The sequence below is a fragment of the Oenanthe melanoleuca genome, chromosome 6 (assembly GCF_029582105.1).
Source record: "Oenanthe melanoleuca isolate GR-GAL-2019-014 chromosome 6, OMel1.0, whole genome shotgun sequence".
Taxonomy (NCBI): domain Eukaryota; kingdom Metazoa; phylum Chordata; class Aves; order Passeriformes; family Muscicapidae; genus Oenanthe; species Oenanthe melanoleuca.
In genome coordinates this window covers 20,747,262-20,763,947 of record NC_079340.1, presented here as the reverse complement: position 1 = coordinate 20,763,947, position 16,686 = coordinate 20,747,262, and the positions used below count along the sequence as shown (strand labels likewise).

Genomic DNA, 16,686 nt, shown 5'->3' with positions numbered 1-16,686 from the left:
CCAATGTTCTCTCAGATTTTTTGCCTGTCACTAACCCAGTTCTTCTGACTGGCTTGGAAGGGTGTAAGTAGCAAGAGGCAGGAGCCAACTCCTGCAGAGTCACTGCATAATTGTGACCATATTCACAGTGTGAGAGTTATTCATATTCATAGTGTAAGAGTTATCACTCTAGTATTCCATGGGGTGCTTTGGAAGCCTTTTGTGTATTCCTGTGCATGACCATCAACAAACAGCACAGTCTGTCTGCACTGTGATGTTCTACATGTGATGTCTACCTAAGTGTATTACATGATATTCTTTTAAATAACACAGTTGTCTACTAGATTATTTTGAGAGAAATATCTCACAGTATCTAGTGCATTATCTCATAATTAATTTGTAAGTTCTAGCAAATTGAAATATCACTTGCCATTGTCTTTGTCTGCAGTTTGCAAGTGATAGTAGCAGATTAGTGTGTAGGGCAGCCATGGCTGTGTAATTACATGGTCACAAATGACCATCTGTTGTTTCAGTCTTTGTCTGATTATTTACTTTGCAGCTTGCATGGTTGCAACGTGGTATTAACAGCTATAATGAAAAATTGATTGAGATAAATGTGTTATTAATAGCCTTTTATAAGTAGTACATAAACTACAGGGGTATCTTAATAAAGTGCATTATCAGTGGCATCTGCCTCTTGCTGTGGGATGGGGCCAGATTCTGAGGTGCTGAAAAATGTGCACACTTAACTGGAACTGGATTGAACCATCTTTATAAGTCTGCTAAGTTTGATAATGTTGTTTATTTAACCTGATAGTATGTTACATCAACAGACAATATCATCAAAATAGGACAATATAGGAAAGATACAAGTGACACAATACAAAGATGTCCTCTATTTCCTGGTGGAAATTGTCTGATGTAATTAGACAGGGCTAATGGATGAAATAGTGCAAACAATCTAAGACAGGGCCCCAATAGCTGATAATAGAGGCTGAAAAACTGTTCACTTTGAGAACATTGTGATTTAATCTCCAGCGTGCCAAAGCCCTCATCTTGGGGCTTAAAATATATTTGTGAAAATGTTACTGCTTCAAGCAGCACTAAAATATTATTTATACCACAGGTGTAACACCATCAGTTGCCATTCCTCAGGTATTCTTCATTCTGCTAAAATTCAAAGCACAACTTCAACCTCCAGCAATGCAATTTTCACTTTTTATTTCCTGAGTGCACAGAGAAAGATTCCAAGTGCAAGTATTTTTTGTCCTAATCACTGAAATGTTGTATAAAAGACAGTCAAACACCACCTTTCCTATTATAATTACCCTAAAACTTCCACAAAAAATTCACTGCAGCATACTTATCAATGTGAAATAATAGACTAAGTTAACTTTTATCCTTCAAATTTAACTAAAAAGGGTGGTTCTAAATTAGCTTCATTGGATTTCCTTCTGCCTCTAAATGAGTACTTATAGGTTAAACATCAGGAATTAATGCTATGGAAATGGGCCCATTTTCTGTGATAGCTGAAAGAACCTTCAAATCCCCTTCAAGGTGAAACAGTCAGACAAAAAAAAGTCTTTTCAGAAATGGTCAGACATTTATTTTTATGTGGAATCTAAAAATCTAAAATTCCCTTTTAACCTGCATATCTGTTTCAGAGAGGATTCTGTATAGACCTTTCACTTGCATATGTGCTCTGCAGTCTTTATGATTTACAAAAAAATTGATGTTAGAGTGCTGGTCTAGAAGAGTTGATTGCATCTTCACACATTCCCTGAGTGAATGAATTTACAGACTCTTTAGATTACCCTTGAATCTCACTCTGGGTGTCACTGAATGTTGGCTGTTGCAGAATCCAGACTCTTGAGTTTGCTGGTAAAATCTTTCAGCGAGTCAGAGGTCACGTTAGGAGCAGCAGGGATGAACCAGAGGCAGTGCCCTGCCAGGAAGGAGCTGGAGCCAGCAGTGAGCCCTTCCATCTCCCAGTTAGGGGCTCAGATTAGTTTGCTTCAGAAGGCAGAAGGAAGCTCATTCCTTTCATGTAAAGAATGAGGCAGAAGGAGACACAACTGTGGCTGGATCACTCCCTGTGTGTGGGAGGCAGCAATCCTGTGCTCTCAAAGATTTCTGTTTTGTGGCTCCTGCTTTAGAGGAAAGCATGATAGCCATGAGGTTGTGGATGCTGGGGGATAAACTCATCAGTTCAACATGCTGAATGAAGAATGGACTTCTGGGCACAAGATTTGGGAGGCAGAAAACTTATGGAGAAAGACAGAATATATTTTTTTATTGCCTGATCACTCCAGTCACACTATATGATTTATAAAATAAAATCTTCCATGTAAACTTTGGCAAGGCTGAGATCTTCCTTCTTCCTGAGGAATGTTGCATGTGAAGCTGCTTGTGAATTAATTTCTGTTAGGCAGAAAATCTTCAGCAAGAAAGGCAAAGCCTGTTCCATACTAGCCACCAGCCTAGCCACTCAGAAGTTCAACTTCTTGCTCTAAATTTTCTACCTGTGAAGGGAGCATGAGGTTTTGCTAATGCTAAATGTTTAAAGATCATTAAATATTCACATCCAGTGGTGTTACAGACTGCAGAGAAATTCCTGAATCCCTTCATCTCACAGAAAAGAATCATTTTAATTGCAGGATTAATAGTTTAATCAGAATGTCCATGCATATCTGTGTCTTTCTTTAAATAGAACTGAATTAAGAAGTACAATCTTATCTGAAATATGATTACAATTAGAAAAAAATAAAGAAATTAAATTAAAAATTTGGAGAAAACAAAGAAAATTGTGTGCAACTAAAAGCTGATCAAGAGACCTTTTTGTGCCAAAATGCTTTGCATAAAAGTGTGTTCTGATCATTACCATGGTAACTGCATCATGTAGAACTTAACTTATCTCTGGGGTACTGAACTTTATTGAAGGAGCACAAACAGAACAGCATCTTCTTACTGAAGGAAAATATAATCTTCTATTCAAAAGGCTAGTGCTTATTCCCAAAGATAAGAGTTCTAAGAACACTGGAATGTAAAAAATAAAATCCAAGAAAACAAGAAAATTTTTACCATATAAGTGTGGTTATTGAAGAGCTTTAGGTACAATGCTGTTTTCAATGCATATATCCTGGCATTTTTTCTGTACCACTTGGCCTGTCAGTGGAAAACCTTCTTAAAAATAGGGGTCATCACTTCAGTATTTCCAATCACAATCCTTTATTCTGTATAGAAAACTCAACCATTTCCATACAATTTTATGTGAAATACAAAAGTTCTGCTAATAGTGAAAATAGTTTTAAGTTATCACTTTGGCATTTAATTTGTATATAGTTTTTGGCCTCTGAGACTTTACAGAGGTAGAAATCCAGTAACAAGATACACAGAAGTAAATTTGTACACTGGACAAATTTATTTCATGCATAACCTCCAGTTTGCATTTGCTAAGAGAGTCAAGCAAGAGTTTACTGAGCAAAGCCCCCTTGGTGTATTTGCTGAACCTCATCCTTCCCTGCCATGTCATGAGCTGCCATCTCACATTTCTGCCATAGGGCCCAGGGGCCTTCCTGGCTTGGGAGAGTTAGAAAGAGGTGATCCCACTGCAGGGGACAAACTTGCAGTCCCAGTCCCTAAGCACAGTGAGGAAGATGCTGTGACATAACTGATGTCAGTGGGGAGACGAGAGGAAGGAAGAGGCAGAGAGCAAAGCCCAGCACTTTGAAACACTCAATTTTCAATGTGAAGTGCAACAAGCATTTATTTACTAGTTATTAGTGGGTGAATAATAGCAAAAAATCTAGAATTTAGTGTAGCAGCTCAGTGCACCCTTCCAAATTGCACACTTCTGCTGTGTCATGTCAAATCTGTTAGTCATAAGGAGGCCCTGTATCTTCAGGATAAATCCTTGTTTCCTTCAGGCAAGAAATGCAAATGCTTGGGGGTTTGGGGTTTTGTCTTTGTTTTCTTTGGAGTTTTTTGGGGGGTTTTTTTGAGTGAGAGATGTGGATCAATATAGTGTTAGTAGAGAGGATGATAACATTTTTGCCTCCTCCCTGTTTGTTCGATTTCTCCTTATATCAGAAGTAACTGAGTTGCTGAGACATGAGCCCACTGTGCAAAACAGCAATGTGGTGCAGGTGTGGCATAGCCCTGATGTCTTCAGGCAGTTCAGTTGCCTCCTTGAAAGTTCAATAAAATTGTTCTGTTGTACTGTTTTTAGATCTTACATTCATTTAAGTGGCTGATGATTTCTGTCTGTATGGTCATACGTGTTTTCCAAATTTCACATGTAGGTGCCTTTTGGCATAGAATTCATTTCAACTGTTCCTATTATTGTACATGCTTGTGTGGAAAACAGAATATATAGCAGCAGGGCTATGCTGAAATGAGAAAGAGGTTACGAGCTAATATCTATAATTTTTTCCCAGTTCTTTCTCATTATTTCTGCCTCCTTTTTCTTCCCCCTTTCTTGTCCCCCTCCCTGCTCATGGTCCTGTTCAGGGCATCCCTGCAGAAACTCTGCAAGCTGCTGTGAACCAAGTCCAGACAGCCCCAGCCCCTGAACTGGCAGCATCTGCCAGCTCATAATACACAGTTGTCTCATTCTCTTATTTCTGCTTCTTTTACCTCAAGCAAGAACAGTGATGAAGGCTTTATCCTCCCTTGTCTAATGTGACAGACAAGTCCCAGAGAAAATTACAAAGAGTTTCTGTTGATGATATTTGCTGCTATCTCCAAGTTTGGAGCTATAATACTAAATATAAACAAAATGCATGGAATTTTTTTTTTCCTTTACTCATCAATTATTTTGTTTTAAGTGGAGCAAAAATGAACACTGGTTCAAATAAATCATTATAATAGATTTGTGTTAGCTTTATTCAGCAATTCTCTGAATTCCTTAAACATTTATGTTCTTTCCAATTATAGCAATATTTTACTTGTCACTGCAAAATGTCAGGTTATTGCTTCAAAGGTAACCTCATTTTATATAATCAGATGCAGACTTAGCTGATGTAATAAAGCACTGGAGATTGGATAAAATTCCAATTACTGCTTCCATAGTAATGAATAACAATTACTAACATAACAAAGATGTTAGCATTTCAGAGGTGTTGGTACTTTGTTTTCCTTTCAGTGATAAACACACCAGTTTCTTGGAGACAAAGTGATAATAACACTATTAGATTTTATAATTCTTTTTAAGGGGGGATGCAAAGAGTCATTTGTTTTTAAAATTTTCTAGCTAAGTTTATAATTTTCCTAAAATATGTCCGAAAATAATCTGGATTTATTAGTGCAAATAGCACTGATACCATTGCCAGAATGTGTATAGCAGAGAGGGAACTGCAGCAGGATATTCCTGAAAACTGAAAGGATATAACATAATAACAAGCAAAAATGCTGGCCTGCCATTAAATTTTAAATTGCATTCTCCTGATAGGCTAATGGAGTGCAACACAAACTAAGATTTACATTATTTTAAATCCAGGTGTAAAATGCTCTCATTAAACAGGTTCTTAGAAAACAAATGTTTTTATATCTCCATTTCCTAACATAGCTTCTGGTATTACAGATACTGTCTATGGTGGATTAAATAACTGATTGTAAGTGCAACTGTTAAATACATCTATAAATTCCATTTAAAAATCTGTTTGCTTGTACCCTTATGAAGTAAGATTCTTGTAAAACTTTCGTTTTACTGATCCATTTATTGAATTGCTTAATTGTCCACTCTTTTTTTTAGGTTGGCATAGTACTGCATTATTCTACACTCTCTACCATGCTATGGATTGGAGTAACTGCCAGGAATATTTATAAGCAAGTCACAAAAAAACCTCAGCCATGCCAAAACAGTGACCAACCTTCTTATCCAAAGCAACCCCTACTCAGGTATGGAATATTAGTTGTTCTATTTTCTTAATGTCTTCCTAGAACATTCCAATTATAAACAAACTGTCACTCTTGTTTCTGTATTCTTTGCTTTTTATGGTCTAGAAATAGCATCCATAAAGAATGTAGCTTAGATGTGTACAAAAATCTGAGTATTTATTGTATGCTGATAGTTTACTAAGGAGACAGAAATATGCAGAACTGGTATTGGCTAAGTTCAGATTCCTTTATCTGAACAGGAAGAATTAAAATGTTTCTGTTGGCTTCTTATGGAGGGAAAAAAAATCCCCCAAAACCAGCAAGTGGCTTGATTCCAAGCCTTATTGAATCATTACAAACTGTGCTATAATGACCCTTTATCTCTTCTGCCTTCCTTCTTGCCCACACTTGTATTGAAAGCCTTTAAAGCTGGCAGCATCCTTCCTCCCTGCCCATCAGAGATGAAATGCCATTACAGGAGCCACTGGAAGTCTGTGTCAGCTCTGGCTGGAGCAGACTCACAAATGTCTCTGTGGCATTGCAGGTGTAGGACTGTGGGAGTTCTTGCCAGATGCCTCTGAGATGCTGAGACTCCATGCAAAATAGTCAGTCTGCACAAGGAAAAAAAAGGAAAAAAGTTAAACCCTAGCAAAACCTTACCACAAAACTAGGATTCCCAGCCAAAGGCATGAGAAGATTAGTTCATCTTTTTTGAGCTTAGCTATCAAAAAATAATGTATTAGCCAAAGTTATGATTTGTCACTATACAGATTTTGGAGGGAGATAGAAAAATAACTTCCAGAGAACAATTCCTCCTATCCATCTTGGATGTTTGTGTGAGGACAGGATGAATTTCCTTATGGAGGTGCCTCTCTTTTCCCACAGATCATTGACAAGTCTGAATTGTCCATTTAGCCTAAAGACCTCAGTTTTATAATGGAGAGTCAGGAAATGTGAATTCTACTTTTTATGTCTTTTCTGAAAAAAATCCACAATGTTTTCTTTTAAACAGATTGTTTTATTTTAAACACAAAATTTTTAGCAAGTAGCATTTATAGATGACTGTGTGATGTTGTTACAACTTGTTAAAAGTCTGTAGGAAGATGAATTGAGTTTTTCTGTCTGATTCTGCAGAGTCAAATTTTTACTAGCATGATTTTAGTTAGAAAATCAGCTAGTTCTCTTCTTTTTAAAACACTTTATTTCTGGAGATGAAATTGATTAAAGTTAACATAAAATGTGCATTGTGATAAGAAGGAATGCCATATTGATCCTTGGCTTTGTTGGGTGTAAGCAAGAGGATGGTGTTTCACTGAGAGTGCCTGACTTTGCTAATCCATGATTTACTACACCATTCTTCAGAGATGAGAATTTCTCTCCTTCAGTTACCAGCTCATGGCAAAATGAGTAATTGCCAATTTTCAAATGCTGCAGTGTGACTATTAAGGTAGAAAATTGTTACAAGTTACACAGACCCAGGATAGTGTATGTTCTTCAAATTCAAATCTTGTTTGAGTTGGAAAACAAGAGACAGTCAGGTTACAGGAAAGATTACTCTAATTAGAATCTTTGTTGTACCAGTCATGTTGAGGCTCCCAGACAGTGAAAATAAATAGCAGCTATTTTAAGTTTAGCAATAGAAATGATAAACCACCTTCTAGCTGTAAGAGAACATGGATATAATTGTTTAATAGCTAAGTAAAATTATTCCAAGCTATTTTTCTCACACAGGGCACCATGTATCTTAGAGACACAGGCACTGAAATGTCTAATACAATTTTACAATGGTTAGCACTAGATTCAAAATAGTAAAAATCAGTTTCACTTCATGTAGAAAACAGGCACAGTATATGTAAAATTAAGAATCACTTTAAGCAAGAAAATGCTAAACTCATAATTAGTAGCTGTTTGTTCTTTTGGGATGATAATGATCATTTCTGGGGGCATTTTACCTTTCCTGGTTTTATAAAGTCTGAATTATTCTTTGTCATAATATTTCCATAAAATCCATTTAGGATGCTTACATTTCATTTATAAGAAATGTTTTAACTAGTCAGTGTTCTTGTGTCTAAGCCAATGCCAGCCTTTATACCTGTTGTTCCTCAGGTACCTGGGGGAAAACATCTGAGTTTGGGTGAGGGGTGTTAATTTGTCTCCATTTGCCATCAGTAGGTAGCTAAATAGTATAAAGTTTATTCAAATGGAGATGGAGTTGGGCTTTCTTATATGTCAGGACTGTCAGTGATAGGAGGCAAATGATACAACTTTTAAACAAGATGCAGTTTTTCATTGATCCTTCTCTATAAACTCAATTTCATTGAATACAAATATATGAAAATATAAATACAAAAACTCTACCCTTGGCTGTTGACCTTCAGTCTTCTTTGGTAAAGGTTGTATTTGATAGATGGTGTTTCCAGTTTACATGTGAGTGTTTCTGTATTCCTTATATATGCACTTGCTGTGTGAGACATGAGGGCATCTTTTGTGAGATGGATCCCAGTAATGGGATCTAATGCCAAATCTCTAATCTGGAGATCAGCCAAAGATCAGTACATGGAATTTACCAAGAAATCATGAAAATTGTCTCACCACATTTGTTTCACCAAGCTTGGTCCATTGTAAAAGTAGCTGAAATAGTGAAAAAAAATCAGAATATCTAGAAGGAGACCTTACATGTTATAGGAAAGGATGTAGGTTTGTAAGAGTTGCTTTGGTTTCCCTGCCTGCTGATTGCATATTCATTTGCAGAAGCAAGACAAATGAGGTGCCCTTGATCTTTTTTTCCTACTTTTCTTTGAGCTGTAGCAATAAGCACCCTATTATGTAAAGCTGTGGTTCTTTATAAGTTTTCTGTCTTCTAGATAGAGTGATCAAATTTGAAACGTTTTTGCAGTCTAATTTTACTTCATGGCAATATGATTTTAAATATTGCCTCTTTTTACATGTTAATCATGTATTATGAGATACATTATGTACACTTCACATTATGCAGTATATATATTTTATTATATATATTATTCATGAAATATATATTATCTGTTAATTACAGAGTTAAACCCCTGAGGGCCTATCACTTTGATGACTGGAACCAACTGTAACAATTTTGGCATTTTTCTCTAAATGTGCCTGGATGCTAATGAGACAGATCAAATTAATGCATCATTGAGTTTTGTGTATTGAAATTCTGAACCTTAGCACTTCAACAGATAATGAAATTACTTCCTGTAAAATATACTCTCTGGTATTCTTAATAGAAATAAATAATTCTATCTGTTCATCCTCTGTGGACATTTGTTAAACCTGGCAGAGTTTAGCTTCTGACTCATCTGAAGGCAGATTTTTCCAGCAAAGGCAAAGGAGCATGCAAGATTCAGCTATTACTGCAATAAAACTTCTTACAGCCCAGGCTGAGGCACAGGTAGTGCTGGTTTTGTGCCTACTCTGTGCATGCATTTTTCCTGTGATGCTCTGCACACATACAGATTAGACAGGAGTACAGAGCAGCAGAAAATACTTCTGAAAGATAGTCTGTTAAAATCATTTCTTCCTAGAGTGACAGAAAAAAAAATCAGATTACTTTCATTTTTAATAAGATAACTAGTGAGCAAAATTGCATTCTAAACATTTAAAATAAAAAATAAATAAGCTGGTAGCTGGACCAGAGATTGGTGATAAGGAGACAGATAATTAAGTTTTATCTCAAGGTTAGGTACAAATATATCTCTTAATGTTCTCCCGCCTCTTTTATTCAATGGATGTCTTGCAAGATAACTAATATGGCAGTCTTCAGATTACAGAGTCCAATATCCCATATCTGTCATGAAAAAATATCAGTGTGCATAAATAAGGTTGCAGACGCAACAGCAAAATGGATAACACTGATGTCGCTGTCTCTGTTGAACTTCATCGTATTTTTTATGTAACATATTTTGATAAGCTTTTTAAAATGTTCTTTCTAAAATTGCAGGGCTGTTAGGAAATGTACCTCATGCAGTGCTTTAGAAAAATTGTATATCTAGCTTTAGTAGCAATTTCAGAATGGATTGTCCCTTTGCTTTGAATTCAAAGGAGTAGCCTTAGTTCTGTGGCTAAAAAATCATAACTGGGACAAACTGAAACAGTTCTCAGCAGCACACACAGAGTCCCCACAGTCAATACCACTGGCTTCCATTCCCTGCTCTTACTGTTTGCAACCTTAATTATAAGAGTTCTGAATAATTTTTAGAATGAGAAGGCTGATTTCCTCTCACATATTTTGAGATGTCTTAGTGGTCCTTTGAATCTGCACACAGAGCAGAGCAAAGGCACAGTGGTTGGGAATGGGAGTGGTTTGGTCAAGCTGTCCTGATCTGCTGATGGGTGCTCACATGCAGGTGTGTGTGTGGGTGTCTGCTGTTCTGCATGAGCTTGTGCATGGGCAGGTTTCTGTACATCACACACACACTTCCAGAGTACACAGCAATGTCCTGAAAGCAGGAATGAAAGGGGTCTTTCTTTCAGTGTTTGTGGTGCAGTGGTGACTGAGAAGCTGCACCCTGAGCTCCTGCAAGGTGTGGTAGTGATGCACTCACATCCTCCCCCTCTCCTTGGCTCCTCACATTCATTCCCAAGCTCATTATTTCTCTTAGCTACTTAGACATTAATCAGTAGCACCCAGCTAAACAGTAGCTAAGTATCTTTGAGACACTGAATTACACTAAATCCTTTCACTGCAAAAAGGAGAAGCCACACTAAACTTTCAAATACAAGAAAATCCTCTCCTTGTGTTATTGCTGACTGTGATGAGGCTCTTGCCTTGCAGTGAGGGGATTTTACAGACTTGCATGGTACCACAGGGGTCATGGCATCCACTCAGTGCTTTGTTCACAGTGTTAACCCTGCTTGTCTCAGGATGAACATTTAGCTGCTTGATCTGAATTCTGACAAGCTGGAAACCAACACTTGGGCTCAAATGGATCTATTGCTGTGTTTGCCTAACTGCTGAGAGAGCCTGGCAGGAAATGTTGTGAGTTCCATCACAAATTGATTATATGGAAATTCTTTACTGAATAAGTTACCAATAAAGCAGACTGTGTCTTGAATATGAGTTACACACAGCAGTGTTCAGTATGTCATTAGAAATTGTTGTGTGGTATTTTTGCACCAAACATTCCAGTTATAAAGACCAAAAACTTCTTATATTTGGTTTTTAAAGAATGACTATGTCCAGAGAAAAACCCTAGAATAAAAAAAACCTAATGCTTTCTAATATTCCTGAGGCAGAAAGGGTCTTCAGAAAACTATCTTTGCTAATGTCATCATTTATAACAAGCTGGCTGCAATTTATTGCAGCATGATAGTGGTGTAATGGGGCATCAACATTTGACTATGACAAGAAATACTTTGTTAAACATCAAGTTTGCCAATATGCAATTTTTTTGGCCGTGCCCTTTTCTGAATCTTCAGACTGAATCATATGGAGCAATTAACTTACATTCTGACAGAGACATTACTTGTCCCCTTGACACCATCAGCTCCAAAATGCAGTCAAGTTCTAGTGCATTTTTAATTAGTGCTGGCTGTCATGAATTTGTTTCTTCTAGTATGAAACAGTGATTGAGAGAGAGGGAGAGAGAAAGAGGTCAGATGAAAATCATCATTTGCAATCCATTGTTTTCTTCTTCATGATATGCTCTTAAATATCTCATAGAGTTCTGATCCATGAAAACCCATCTTTCCTTCCCACACAGAACATACCAAACTTCCTCTATAAGGTATAAACTTAGGCCTGATTATCCCAAGGCATCATCTGCCTTTTTCTTAAAAATTCTCTGTGGTTTGAGTATGTTGAACTAAATGGGAAGTGCCACAGGGCAGAGTTCTCAGGAGCCTTGAGGAGATCTCTGCAGTTCACTCTCTGCTGTTAGCACAGACCCAGCTGTGTCATTTAGAGTAGCTGAAAATGATGTCTCCCTGCAAGGAAGGCTTTCAGCAGCTGGATGAACCATGGCATGGTGAGCCAACAGTCTCTGAAAATCTGCTCCAGGAAGCTGGCTTTAATTTAAGTGCTTGGTTGTATCCTTTGCTTAGAGAACAGAATATTTTGATGTGAGCAGGGTCTGTCATCAGAAAGTTTATCTCACATTTCTGGTATTATAATCAACATTTCTTCTCTTAGATATGAGAAGTTAAGACTTTATAAGAAGTTAAGAAATGTATATTATTAGATAGTTTTAAAATTGTGCTGTAATTCTCAAGTCTGCTTATCACCTCCACACTTTCAAGTTGCTAAAAACAACAATGTGTAACAGATGTATTTATCAAATGGCTTGGGTTGGGAGGGACATTAAAGATAATCTAGTGATATTTCTTAGATACTATCTGAAAAACACTATTCCCATGTTTCTTGTTTCAATATTTGTCATATTTCCCAGGAAGCAGAAAGGTCATATTGCTGAAATAGCTTTTCTAAATGTTTTGTATTTGATAAAAATTGAATGTAAGAAAAGCCACGTTTCCCTTCCAGCTATTGTGCTCCTTTTATTCACCAAAGTAAGGCTTATATTTACAACATCAAAATAAGTTATTATATTTTTATATTGGATATTAAAATAATCTAAGGATTATTAAGGATTATTAACAGCCTTTTCAAAGTTTTAGTTTGATTTAATTATAGAGCTAATATTTTGAACAATGCTACATTGCTTCTGAAGACAATTTTATTGACTGCCATTACAAAGATGACACAACAAGTAAAGCAACAGTACCAACAGAAATGCTGATCGTTGTAGACAGATTGTTCTCTGTCTTACCAGCCCCCCAGCTTAGGCAAGTTCTCAAAAAACAAAACAAAAAAAAAAGCCCCCAAACCAACCAACCAACCAAACAAACCAAAACAACCAAAAACCCCACTCAAACAAAAAGAATTAAAATGCTGGAAGGAACCTTAGCCAGAACAAACAGAACAGTCCTGCCCCTTGAGGTATAAAAGCTAGAGATAATGGAAAAGGGAAGCTTAAAATCAAAACAGGAAGTTTAAATCTGTGTATCACAAATTAAAGGGAGAGACAGGATTGCTGAACCTAAATGTACTTGGAATTTGGTTTGATACTCCAAGGACATATTGATATTACATGCTATTTAACATAATCACCTTTAAATGCTGATCTATGTTCAGATAAAGTCAAGGATGTAACTGAAAGGGCTGGAGTGGAAAAGAGTATAAAATTGTCATAAGGGCAACATTTTCATTAATTCTTTTTACTGAATTACAACTTGAAGCTAATTTTATTTCCATCAGATGGAGATAAAACTATCTTTGATCAAAGACAACACTTAATACAGGTTTGTATTAATTGTTCTACACAAGAAAATTTCCAGTAAAATTAAAATACTAAAATATTATGGAGGTGCACAGTAGCAATGTATTGCTATTGGTATTCTGAGAAAGTTGCTGCACTTTGCACAGGCCATGTAAATCTTCACTGCTGACAGCATTGGATTGCCAGGGCAGTGTCATAGCATGGAGGTGTTTTCCTGACAACTCTTAATCAAACAGGAGAAGTGATTAGAACTTTCCTCTCCATCTTCAGTGTGAGCAACTGAATTATGGAGCCACCAACAGCAAGATGGTAACAGAGACACCTGCTCTGCTTGTGGTTCCTCTTCATCTGGTTTATGAATCAAAATTCCAAAAGTTCATTCTCATGGAACAGTTGGCAATACTGTTCTTCAAAACTGGCCTGAATGCACTGCCAAACACTTTAAGTGAATGATCCCCAGAGGACAGGATCCTCCTTGATGTGAACTTATTTCAAGAGCATGTCAAAATCAAAGTAGGAGGATTTTGTTGTTGTCATAATTTCAATAGCTAAGGTACAGGCAAGGTACACACAATGCTGATGCTTTTTGGAGTATAAATGCAGCAATACCAAATCTTTAAGAGATGTTGAGGTAGAAGGTGAAGTTTTATCCTCTTTTTTTAAAGAAGAGTGTCTGAACTGCTTAGTATAGATGAAAACAAATGGGTTGTCATTATTGCAAAAGAAACATATGTCAGCTTAGTACTTGTAAACAAGATATTAAACAGCATAGCAAGTCACATAGATCCATTCAACTGAAACTCTCTCCAATGCTGCAGCTATTGACAAACATAGCCAGGAAAATAAAATGACCACACATGAGTGATACCTGGGCATTTAATGAGGAAATTAAGGGCTTGGGATAGAAATTTTAACTACATGAGTTACAGCATTTGCAAGCTTTTAAAATTCAAATCTTCCTGAAGACTTTAAATTAATTGTGTGATATTTTCAGCTTTGAAAGGCTTGAACTGCAACATGCTGATCTGCAGAATTAGATTGAATTTTCAGCTGCTTTTATCCTGAGCTCACATCTAGGTATTTCCTGGAAATTCAGAATTCTTGTCACACTATCCCTTGCCTCAGTAGCTTCTAGCATTTGAGCTACTCATATACATAACTGTAGAGGGTAAGTTAGAGGGTGGGTGAGCTTGATAAAATGCTCTGTGCTTTGATATGCTGCTCCAGGCAAAATGTAAAATGCTGATTGGAAATTTTACAAGTTCAAGGATTTTTAGAAGATAATATATTCAGACTCCAGTGGGGGCTTTGTAGAAAACTTTATCAGATTTGAAGGAACTAAATATTTTCTCAGATGATTCTCTGGTGTCATATAGATTAAATTTGATTATGCAAAAAATGCTGTAAAGATAAATGTATAAGATCTTTTCAAGTGTGCTTATTGTAATTGTATGGACAAAGAACTAAACATTCTCATCTGCATTAAATTATATTCACCACAATTACAGAAAAGAATATCTGACTTTTAATGGTAGGTGATTGTACTCATTAATTAGTGAGAAAAATTAGTCGATTTTAGTCACATTAGAAACAAATTCTTTCTTACAAAAATTATTCTGTGAGAAAGATAGAACTTAGAGTACAGGACACCTGTCTTAAGCTGGCACCTGTATACATCCAGCTTAACTGTAATGAAAACCCTGATGTTGCAAGAAAACCTAAGTCATGAAGATTTATGAAGTATGTTGGGCAGACTGATAAACTGCAGTGTCACAGGAATGAGAACCCTGCAGGCAGCCAGGTAGAGTAATACAGGATTGTGCAATAGTCTGATAATATCTGCAGCACAGTGCAATCTTGGTGCATTTGAACTACAGCATGGCATAGGACATAGCAGGTTTGCATTTACCAATACACTGACACTATCCCATAAAGTAATTTTGGTTAAAAGATTTGATTAGATTCCAAGAGTAAATACTAAACAAAAATCGAAGTACATGGCATGTCTTCAAATAAACTAGAAATAAAACACAAATATATATATTTCATGCATATATATATATATATATATATATATATATATATATATATATATGTTAGCAGTGATAGCTTTAAATACATAATTTTAATGTTTCAGAATATTTTTCTTCATTAGTGAATGGATAAAGTCAAGGAAATTGAATTATATTCCTTGGACAAAAAAAACAAAAGTTGAAATTCACAGATATGCATATTACATTGAATATGTTGGAGCATATTTATGTATAACTGTTGCAAATTCAGTTTCAGACCTGACTTATTCTATGCATACTTCCTGTTAAATATGTGTGATAATCTCTGGTTTATGCCTGTTTGGAAGGAGGGCTTACAAGTCTTGGGAGGAAAAGCTGCATTAGATTAATTCACTTGGTTTTGAGTTGAGACACCATGGAAAATTATACATAAACTTCCACTGATCTCCCTGACATTGTACATGCTAAGTAGTTGAAACTCGTCACTGGAAATGTGGATGATTCTTTTCAAGTTAGTGTTCATTAAAAATTACAAATGAGAAGGCATTAGAGAAAATGATACAACAAATAATAAGCTTGAATTGCAAGCAAGGGGTAAATAGGCTAATATTAGGAAAATACTTCAACCTCTGGAAATAACTGGCAATTAAAACAGGTTACCTGGCAGGCTGTGTGAACTCTGTCCCAAGCAATTTGTTAGCATAGATTAGATAAGGCCAAGCCAGTCATGACAGGAGTTTAGTGTGGCCCTGACTCAGAGATCTGGAGTGCACTAGATGATTTCCTCATATTCCTTCCTGCCCTACAATCCTGCTAATAGGAGACCAAGGATTTTTCCTAACAATATATTCATTTTTCAACCCTTATTTGCTGCTGAATTTCTACAGCCTCATTGGTCTCATAAGAAACTCTGGTGTTTCATTATGCAAGCGAATTCTGACAGAATAGACTTTGAAACTAATGTGTTCCAAAAATGCCTTCAGTGTTTGGAAATGTTATGAGTCTTGTAGAAACTGGCTGCTGATCCTGCAGGTATTTTTATTCAGGTACCACCTAACTATGTAAAATATAACAAAAAATTAGGCCACCTTCTGCTCTAAAACACATGCACTCACGTTGGATTTTCAGTGGGAGTTGCACATATTTAGTCACAAGAAGAATTTGGTTCATGGGTTGAAAATACTGCTGATTGCTACTTAAAAATAAATTTTGGTAAATCTTCTGTAATTTTAATGATGCAAATTTAAATAATTTCAATATGTAATATCTAGTGTACTTTAATGAAATAGAATTAAGATTAAACTTTATGCTTGTATTGATTGAGTACTCATTCAGACAAAGGGGTAATGCCATTATTATTGGATTACACTTTGAGTACTCAGAGAATCACTCAGGATTTTAAGTTTATCAGGAAGTGAAGGTGAGGTTTATCATTGGTGAGGTTTTCTGTGAAAGAAAACTTGATCACACGAGATACCTGACTTATTTATCTGTTGATAATGATACCTAGTGTT

The 16,686-nt window shown here is 36.2% G+C and overlaps 1 protein-coding gene across 1 annotated transcript in view; it reads left to right on the top strand.

The window, feature by feature from the left end:
- The window catches only part of LOC130254936 (adhesion G protein-coupled receptor A3-like), a 256,225-nt gene that overhangs the window by 218,383 nt on the left and 21,156 nt on the right, over window positions 1-16,686 (top strand). The window contains exon 17 of the mRNA XM_056495074.1: window positions 5,732-5,877. Coding sequence (XP_056351049.1) covers window positions 5,732-5,877 — 146 coding nt within the window. The remainder of the gene's footprint in view (window positions 1-5,731; window positions 5,878-16,686) is intronic.